Genomic DNA, 10,353 nt, shown 5'->3' with positions numbered 1-10,353 from the left:
TTTTAAAATAGAGGATCTAGTGATCACAGAATTTGGAGATCAGGCCAAGAATTTTTACTTGAAGAAACTAAAATGCAGCCAGACAGCGTATCATCCATTCCATACAGAATCGGATGTATGATTTAGGTTATTCTTCTCCTTACATCAAGGAAAAAGTTACAAATTGGGAGAATCCACTACTAACTTGATTCTACTGCAAGCTTAGTTACCAAACATGCTTTTCACCTGCAACAGTACTGAAAATCCAGGTGAGTGGATGGCGCAGTGGGAGAACCAAATCTGAGTCCCAGTTCTGGCCTTTTGCTCCTTTGGCTAGCAGGGGTTGGGAATGATGAATGTGGAAGTAGCATGCTCAGCACCTGGAGGGAGAAAGTGCCGCATGTCCCACACCAATAATTACGAATTCTTAAATACCCAGGAGGACTTATTGAATAAGGTCTGGCGCTCCTAGCCCCTTGCTAAAATAAATAAGCAAAACCACTGAATAGGGTTTTTTGGGTAATTTTGTTGAGGTACTGCATGTAAGGACAAAATGGTAGTGTATTTTCATAATGAAATAGAAGCCCTAAAGTAATAAAATGACATCATTTCCTGGGCCCTTGGCAGTTATAGCTGCAATGGTCTCTAATGAAAAGTGCTATAAAGGGGAAGGTGCTAATACCCTTATAGCATCAACAGCCAAACAACCTTTTCCTGGCACCAAATTTAGAACAACACACTCTGAATCTCTTCCAAGTAAAAGGTAAGAAGATTCCAGCATAGCAAAAAGTCAATAAAGAAGAGGAAAATAGATTAACTTGATAACACTTTATTCCTTACTTGGCTTTATTAGTTGCTCCTCCCGTGCAATTTCCACATCATCAGAATCAACAGAAATTTCCTTTATGAAGTTGGATGGAAACATGCCAGTCTTTCCATTGAGAATTCCTTCCCACCAGCCCTCCTCCACCTGGACCAAAACAAACAGAACAAATAAAATAGTGTTAATATAAATATGTATACCACCTTTTTTAAATTTAAATGTTTTAAAAAACAAATTGTATTAAGAACTAATGTGAAAAGAACACTGATTTTGTACAGTTCGTATACATTTTTACAAGTATGGGATGCACTTTGTATATGGTATCCACCTTTTTATATGCATGACATGGATATATATTATCTGTGCATGTCTGTGGGTTTTTTTTTATTTGTTCAATCATAGGAGGAGACAAGTCATTAAATAAAATGACCGAGTAATACTTCAAAATTATAGAATGTTATTAAACTTCACATTTGTAAAAATTAGCTCAATCACCAAGAAAATGCAGTGTCTGAAACATGACATTCCATGAACTGTGCACAGCAACACCGCACACCAGTTTGTGACAGGATTTGAAGAAGAACACTAACAAAAAAATACCATATCTCTACAAGCAATGTCATTAGTGTTCCACTGCATGACATGACAACATCATGAATCATGTAAAAGTTAAGGAATCTGCAAAGACTAAATGAATATGAAGAACAGTATAAATGTGTGTAAGAGTCAACAGGACCTATAGAAATAAATAATGGGAGCAAAAGAAGCATGCAACTTCCTAAAGTAATTCCAGTACAAAATAAATATAGCTCTTAAAAATGATTCATTCCCTCATGTGTAGCCTAGCCAATATGTACGCAGACTATCATACTAGGAAATGACAGTCCCTAAATACCACATGTCTTCAGGTTGTAACAGGACAGCAGGGAATCATTTATTCTCTGCATCAGATAAGCGTATATTTGACAGTTTAATCGCTTTCATTTGTCAGACTCTGTCCATTCACAAAAAAGTGACAGGAGAGGACAGCTTCAGTCTGAGAAATATCAGTTGTGGTTTGACCCATCTCTTTTCTGGAAAAAAAAAAATACAAAAAGTAGATTCCGACTGCTTTGCAAGTTGTACCAATTTATGTTTACTATTTTTTGTGGAAACAAAACTCTTACACAGTTGCAAAGAATTCAGCTACATATTAAATAACTGTGAAAGTCTCAATTTCTTACATTGTAATTCATTTATTAAAAACATATTCAGGATGTCAGCAACAACTTCTTGCAAATATTTTCTCAACCTGTAGATGAAGTAGCTGAATCTTGACATCCAGACATATGCCATGATTTATTTTTGTATACGTACTTCCTTTTGATACAATATTACTACAAAGTACATATAGAAAGTTATTTTTACTTTAGGGATTTTTCTCTCCTGCTTCTCATGTAATTCTTGTCCGATGTTGATTTTTTTTTAACCTTTAATTTTGAATGAAGTGCAAATCAACATGACTATTTTCATTTAACAACTTCAGTTTACTGTGCCAAAACAGCTTGTTCATGCATCAGTAATATCAATAAGGTCAAGCACACCTCTGGGAATAATGGCTTTTAGCTAACTGCTGCCTTAGAGAAAAGAAACAAGACATTCTGGGTGAAACAGTGGCCCCGTTGAAAGTCAATGGCAAAACTGCCATTGGCTTTAGAAGGGGCTGGATTTCATCCATCATCTTCAAATGTCCCAGAAAAATACTTGTTTGGTTTTGCCTTCTCTCGTTGAACTAAAAGGATTGGAAAAATACAGAGAAAAATAATCAATAATATTTGCAAAATCCAGACACTTCCTATAATAATTTTCAAAGAGGAAAACTATAAGGTTAAAATCCTGAGCTGAACCTTTTATTACTGTACATATATAAAGCATTTCTATTTATAATGGTAGTATTATTCACAGAAGACATTATTGATCAAAATGGAACCATTATTCATTACTAGGCTCTACCAAATTCACTTGGGTCAATTTCACAGTTACAGGATTTTAAAAATAATAAAATTTCATTATTTTAGCTATTTAAATCTGAAATGTCACAGTGCAGTAGTCCAGGGGGGAAGGTCACAAGGTTATTAGAGGAGAAATTATAGAACTGTTACCATTACTTCTGCACTGCTACAGACGGGCAGTGCTGTCTTCCAAGCTGGGCAGCTGGAGAGCAGCAGCTGCTAGCGATGCGTTCAGCTCTGAAGACATAGCTAAGTAACGCTGGCATTCTATAGTATCACCAACTCTGAGAACAGCACAAAAGTAAGGGTGCCTACACACACACACACACACACACACACACACACACACACACACCACCCACCCACCCACCCTTTTGGGTCAGCACCCCCCAAATCTGAGAAACACTGGTCTCCCTTAAGAAGTGTATACAGTGCAGGGGAAAAGCACACAAAAGGCCAGATTTCACAGTCCAAACATATTTCATGGCCATGAATTTGATTTGGCCCTATTTATTACCCATACTACCCTAACAGTTACTTAAGTCTACTGATAATCACACTCAATGGAATTGTGCAGACCGTTAGGTCCCAATCTGGCAAACAAATAGGATTGAGCACTCTTAATGCCAACCATTGTTATCCATTTACAGCTCTCCAAAGTAACTTTTCCTACTGCTTATCTTTGTTTTTCAATAAACTGATATCAGTACCATTTACTTATACCCACACTCTCATCACTATTAATCCTTAAATCATCTAGCAGACGTACTGCTGACTACTTCGTGGCATTTCTAGCTCCTGTCCAATGAGCAAGATGCTAAGAACAGGGGTTTCAAACTCCCAGCTCATGGGCCATTTACAACCCGAGCCCTTCCCAGATCCAGCCCACAAAGTATTTCCAGAAAGTTATTTCATCAGGCCGACGCAGCTTCCAGCCTGTGGGGCAGGCCACGGGGTAGGGATGAAGAGGGAAGGAAAGCAGGCAACAGGAGAAAATTCATCCATACACATGGCTCTCAGCAGCACCCAGGCCCCTGGTGCCCACATAGTGGAACCCTCTGTTGCTGGGGCTAAGTCTGGGAGATATTCTGGCTGCCTCTGTCATGATGCAAACCACGCTGGCCAGGGAGCTGACAGAGCTGACACACTTCTGCAGCCGGCGGGGTGGGGCAAATGGATTTTGCTTTTGGTTATCCTGGGTGGGGATGGAGAATAGTGCAAAGGTGTGGATGTGAGTGAGAGAGAGAGAGAGAGTATGTGTGTGCGCATGCGTGTGAGCAAAGGTGTGGATGTTAGTGTACATGTGTGCGTGTGGTGGGAGGGCAGGGGGAGGAGGGAGAATTCCAGCACGAGGACATGGGAATGTCAGGGTGAGAATTCAGTTTCAGGTCTTTTCTAGGATCCTGGTCTCTGTCAAGACTTCTGGTCACAGGAGAAGACTATCAACTTGCACGTACTATACTGCCAACTCCAAGCGTTCAAAACTCATGAATGAGCCGCCACTCCCCATCTCCAAAAAGAGAATGGCTTCTTGAAATCACAGATAAAAATATATTTGGGGATCTTTTTATTAAGCATCTGGTGTTCGAGATTTTGGCTGAAGTTAGGGCACATTTTCTAGCTTTTTACCACAAATCGTGAGACCTAAAATCTTAAAAATAAAAAATAAAAAAAAAAGCGGGGATTCCCTTCTAATACCATGCACCAGCAAACAAGCACTATCTATTTAGTCACAGCAATCACAGTTGATAGTAGTGCATGAGATATCAAGTAGTGAAGTTCCCAGATCAGACTTAGTTCTAATAATGTGGCTGGACCTTCTTTCCTCCTCCCCCCCCTTTTTAAGCCCCAATTATCAGGAAGCTTGTGATCAATACAGGAGAGGTGGCATGGCTGATATCTAGCCAGTTTCACAAAATGAGTCAATAGTTTGACAGCTTTCACTTTTGGATGGAGGCAGCTCTGCACACACAGGGACATGCAGGAGTGGTGGGGAGCTACCTGCTGGTAGCCACTCTAGCCCTGCTGCAGGTAGTGGTGAAGGCTCCCAGCAGGTTTTTAATTGTCCAGGGGCAACAAGTGGGGTAAAGGGACGCATGGGGTGGGTGGGGGGAACACACGTACCAGTAGGCAGGTCTGGGAAATGCAGGAGCTGGGAGAAAATGCATAGAGACCCATGCATTCCTGGAACTCTGCCAGAGGGGTGCCTGCTGACCCACTAGGAGCATTTGAGGACTGGCCCTAAGGAAAACTGAGCTTGAGACCCCCTGCACTAGAGCCAAAAATAGACTCTTCCCAAAGCACTATGCACAGTGAGCTTCACAAAGGTTACCAGGGAGTCCCATGTTTTAATAAGTATTTGTTTCAACAGCATTATACAACAATGGTGTGTACATGAAATGTACCTCAACTTTAGACGTACTAGTCAAAAATCATTTTGTACAGCAAACTACACATAAAACTGTCTCTGGGATTTAGCAGCTCCAAATGGAGACAACCTTGTGCCATACGGTTTGAAATGATGTGCTAATTCTTCACCAATAAAAGCTTACAAATGGAAATGCATTATTCATGTGAATAGCCTATCAGAAGGTACAAGTATTCAGTAAAATCTGTTACTGTAGCTAAGTGTTTTCAGAATTTATGCACCTGAGTCCTAATTCTTGCCTAGCATTTATGCGCTGTAAAAATCGTCCCCCCCTTTTTTTTTAATCTCATCCACAAAAAAGGAAATCAAGGTTCCTGTAACAGAGGAAAGGTTCTTGAATTCATCTCTTCTAGACAATATTGTATGTACATACTGGTTTTGGTTCAGTCTGTTTTTCCTCCTTCCCTCAAAAAAAAAATTAGTTAAATCTTTTGGCAGCCTTCTGGGAAGGAAAAGTGTGTCGACTTGCCAAGCCTGGATGCTGAGAGTACTACATTTTAAGTATAACAACATATATGAGATATAATGGAGATATTTTATTAGCCTACTTCGTATATATATGGGAGATACGTTCCTGTTCAGCCATTTATACAGAACACACCACCAACCAATCACAAAGAAGCACAAAAGGGAGTTATAAAATACAGCTGGGGCCCACATCATTCATCATTTTAAAAATCAGAGACATCTGCCTGTCTGAAGTATTGCAGATGGAAAAACGTGATCAGTGTCTCAAAATCTGCAAGCAAACATACTATGTTGCTGCATTCTAAAGACGTGCTAAGAGGGAATTAACAATCAAACTGCATGGGCAGGAGGCGTTCATGAAATGAGGAAAGATGCCAAAATACACTGAAAAACTAGGGGTAGGAGAGGAACCACTATACAGCCACATCCAATAAATGCTCTTCCACTGGAATTGACACTAAGATTTTTAATGTGATTCACTTTTCCGAACAACTCTCTTTTTAATGTTTGGGGACATAAAGAGGCAGACAACTAGTGTTCCCTGTAAGCTCAACCAGGAGAGATTCAAATGCCGCCTAGCTGATTAGCAGAATGTATAGAGCACTCACAACTGGGCAGCATGTGTTTCTATTGGTGGTGCACATCCACACGTGCCTTTGTGCACATAACAAAATGTATTCCACACACAGCTGAAAAAGTTAGAGGGAACATTGCAGGCAACCCCCACAATCATCTTCTCTGTGGTACCAGCAAGACTTTCTCAATCAAAAAAAAAAAAAAAAAAGTAAGAGCTTTGACTCAATCAGCTGGGAATAGTTTATCAAAGCATTCCTCCATGGTGGAGGAAAAATCATGATAAATCCATGGGACAAGAGATACTCTGCGGCAAGTCAATGCAGATTGCTGATAGAAATAATGTAAAAAAGGGATGCATATGAACACAGACGAACATGAGAAAGAGATCAGATTCTTGTGACAGCACACCAAATCCCTCAGTGATGAGAATTCTTTGTTCTTAAGTACTGACAGGATTCATTCTTCAAGATAAGAAAATACTCTGAAGGAAGATCCAGATATACCAACAACCACCTCTTGTCATCACAGCACCAGCCTACACGTAATATGATCAAAAACCGCTGAAAGAGCCAGCATAACCAAAAGATCCAGTGGAACCAGATCTAAAGTCATCAAAAATTATTAAATGACATTAATGAGTATGGACTCAATTCCAAATGAAGACTGAAACCCAGACTGATTATCTATCAAAGGTCTCATTCAGATTCAAATACACTTGTAATTGTATAGGTGTGCTTTCCTAATCACCTCATTTAAAGAGAAGAGATTTGAGACTGGGCAACAACAGACAATCTAGAGAGATGCTTGAGAATACAACACTGTGCTTTCTTGCCTCCAATTGGGAAAAAAAAGGTGTGCTTTTAACTTAAGTTAGCTAACTTGATGTACATTTCTAGAGAACTCAAGGATCTTCACAGAAATTTCAAACAAATGAGAAGATTAACTTACAGACTATCAAATTAAGCCCTCCCAGCTACCAGCCACCCCGTGTAAAGGTATAACCACTGAAAAAATTCAGTGGTTACACATTTACACAAATAAATGCATTTTAACCTCCTTAGCAAGGAGACTGAATTAAGGTTACATAGTGTGGAATTTCCTAATTTTACTGCTTACATTTGCAACTGTAAGGTTCTTTTACAGTAGATTATTTAAACTATTTACCTAATACAAAAATAAAACCAGAATCTTCATCATGTTGTACAGTACTGGCACACAACTTAGGCCATCTGCAGGTTCAGATCTTTATATCCATAGCAGAGCACTCTACCACTTGAGCTAACAGATTATCTACAGGTTGAACCTCTCTAGTCCAGCACCCTGGGACATCACTGGTGCCAAACCAGAGGATTTTTCAAACCACTGTAGGTCTATATTGTAGCAAGTGGGTCTCTATTTCCTCAAAGTGAATAAACAGAGCAATGCTACGTAATAATGCATGACTGTGCGGACACATCCTATATAAGCCTACGCCAGGCCAAGGCTTATCAGCTCTCTTCATCACAAAGTGTTACTGTTGTTACACAATTTTTTTGCTTTGTCACAAGGAAATAACAACAACACTTTCACTGCTTACTAGGCCCCAAGACGACATTTAGGGATAAATTAGAGCTAAAAAACAGCACAGAACACTGAGAGGCAATACTGATAGCTGTAAGCAAACTTTATGGGACCACCGGAAACTTGATCAAACCCACGATAAGTGGACATTCAGCTAACTAAAATCATGCTGGACCATAGGTATTGCCAGACCAGTGAGGTTCGACCTGTTTTAACAGTAATATAGTTATCTTCTATGTCAACCAGCCACATGAGGTGAAACCAGACACTTTGCTTGTGAGTTTTACAGCTATTTGCTGACAGCAGAAAGTCACAAGAATACTGGCTTCAATTTCAGGTTGTGATGGAGGGTATGTATTCTAGCATTGATAGATCCTTTTGCTTCTATAGCACAGACTTTCCCTGTCTGCTCCTATAAAATCCACTTTCATCTATGAGTTTCTACCTCACCTTGTGAAGTTCTTTCCCCATACCATTTCTCACTACTCTCTGCATTTAGACAGATTGCTAACCTCCTTATCCTCTCAACCCGTGTGACAGCAGGAGGAGCACTGGAAGCATAAAAGAGGCAGTCTCCCTGCTCTCAGTTCTGGCCTTAAGCACTAGAGTGGCCCAAGAAGAATTATTGTGAGAAAAGCCCTACCCTTCTCCTCCTCCCCACCATCTCTCATTCAGCATTCTTGGTAACAGGCAGAAGTTATTCAAAGATTTATAATTTGATCATATGTTGATGAATTTTGATTGCAACAGCAAAAGGAACATCCTTGAAACTATGGCCACCCCTCTGCCAAATTTTAAGCTCTTGCCCCAAAGTTTCTCAATAAAATGATGATAATTTTTTTATGTGAGCAATAAAGCATTTTTTTTTACTAATCTTGTTCTTATAAATGGCTGAGACTTTCAAAACAAAAATTTAGTATGAATGGTTAAAGTTACACGAATCTGAAAGCACTGCGTTAATGGAAATGCTAGGTGTCCTTAACAATAGGTAGCACTATCACTTTTTGCCTGTAATATATTTTAAAGCCCCAATACCACAAAGACTTACCAGCAGGCTTTACCTTTCCTGTTATTAGTAGTCCAAGACACTGCTTGCCAAGAGGATTGGGCCTTAAAGGGTATTACCATAAATTAATGTGACTTCCCATCCCCCATGCCTTATGCATTTTCATATTTACAAGCCAATTCTCATAACTCAAAGATGCCTTATGCAAAACAGGTCATAGAGCATCAATTTTGGTTACAATCTGCTGAATCTGTATATCCTATTTTTGTGCGTTTATAGCTCTTCTGCGTGAATTTGAAGCATGGCTCTGTTAATCATTCTAAATGCGCTAATGGGGGCCACACAGGTGAGCGGAGAGCCTCTGAGAGCCCCTGGGCAAGGTGCGGGGAGTGGAAGGGGCAGGACCTCAGGAGGAAGCAGCAGGTCCAGGGGCAGCTAGTGCTCAGCGCTACCTTGAGTGGGGCACCACTACCAACCTTTAGAGCCTGAGTGTGCCACACAGTGCTCTGGCAGCAATTTAAAGGGCCCAGGGCTCTGTCCGCCACCACTCTGACCGGGGACAGTGGTCAGGAGCCCCAAGCGCCTTTGAATTTCTGGGTCCCAGGGAAAACTGTGGTTGGCCATAGAAAGACATGCAGCCAGCCCACCTGATACTGAAATGCATTTCGGATCTGGTAATTTTCCACTCAAGGTGAGCAAAGTTTTAACTTAGCACAAAGAATTCCCACCATGGGTAAAAGCAATATGAAGAGGGGAGCAAAGAATTGAAAGAGTTGCCAGATGCCAGGAGAACAACCCCCACTTTTTCCATCTAAGACGCCTCCTAGGAATGACTGAGACTGAACGGAGAGAAGGATCAGGCCCAACCTAGGAGGCTGCTTAGCTTGTGAAAGAGATGTTTAGAATAACTGTTCAGGGTAAAAATTATCATATAACAAGTTTTTTTGAGAGGATTAGAGCTAGATAAGCAATTTTTATTCATTTTGATTTAGTAACTTACTTTGATCTGACTGTTTTCACTTGCAACCACTTAAATCCTACTACATGTAAAGAGCAAACAATCACAAACCTTGGGAATGGTGAAAATTTGGCCACTCTTTCAAATGTTTGATCTTATGATACAAAATACATTTATATTCCAGATGAAATTATAGTTCTTTTCTGGTTGTTCTATCAAAGGGTTCTTATGACATCAGCTACAACAGCAAAGTGCATTCAGTTTGTTCAGCAATTCCAATAAATGGACAGAATTGCAATCTTACAGTTCAAATGGTGATTGCTTAATTTGTGTAAGACACGGCAAACTTGTATAGGTTGAACAGCTCTAGCTAGGCACACTCTAGTGTGGCAACTTCTGTGGTCCAGCATGATTTTACTTAGCCAGATGTCCACTTATCGGTGTGGCCGAGTTTCTCGCAGTCTGATAAAGTTTGTTTATAGCCATCAGTCCTGGTTCTCAGTGTTCTGTGCTCGTATTTAGCTCCAATTTACCTCCAAATGTCTTCTAAGAGCTCAGTAAGCA

The 10,353-nt window shown here is 40.2% G+C and overlaps 1 protein-coding gene across 7 annotated transcripts in view; it reads right to left on the bottom strand.

The window, feature by feature from the left end:
* Nucleotides 1-10,353, bottom strand: part of SH3KBP1 (SH3 domain containing kinase binding protein 1) — a 328,394-nt gene that overhangs the window by 153,685 nt on the left and 164,356 nt on the right. For all 7 annotated transcript variants that reach the window (XM_075913646.1, XM_075913587.1, XM_075913595.1 and 4 more), the window contains one exon: nucleotides 820-949. In XM_075913646.1, the coding sequence (XP_075769761.1) occupies nucleotides 820-949 (130 nt within the window). The remainder of the gene's footprint in view (nucleotides 1-819; nucleotides 950-10,353) is intronic.

Source organism: Pelodiscus sinensis, chromosome 1, assembly GCF_049634645.1.
Source record: "Pelodiscus sinensis isolate JC-2024 chromosome 1, ASM4963464v1, whole genome shotgun sequence".
In the NCBI taxonomy this organism is placed as follows: Eukaryota; Metazoa; Chordata; order Testudines; family Trionychidae; genus Pelodiscus; species Pelodiscus sinensis.
Note: the sequence above shows the minus strand (reverse complement) of the source record. Positions and strands in the feature narration are given on the sequence as shown.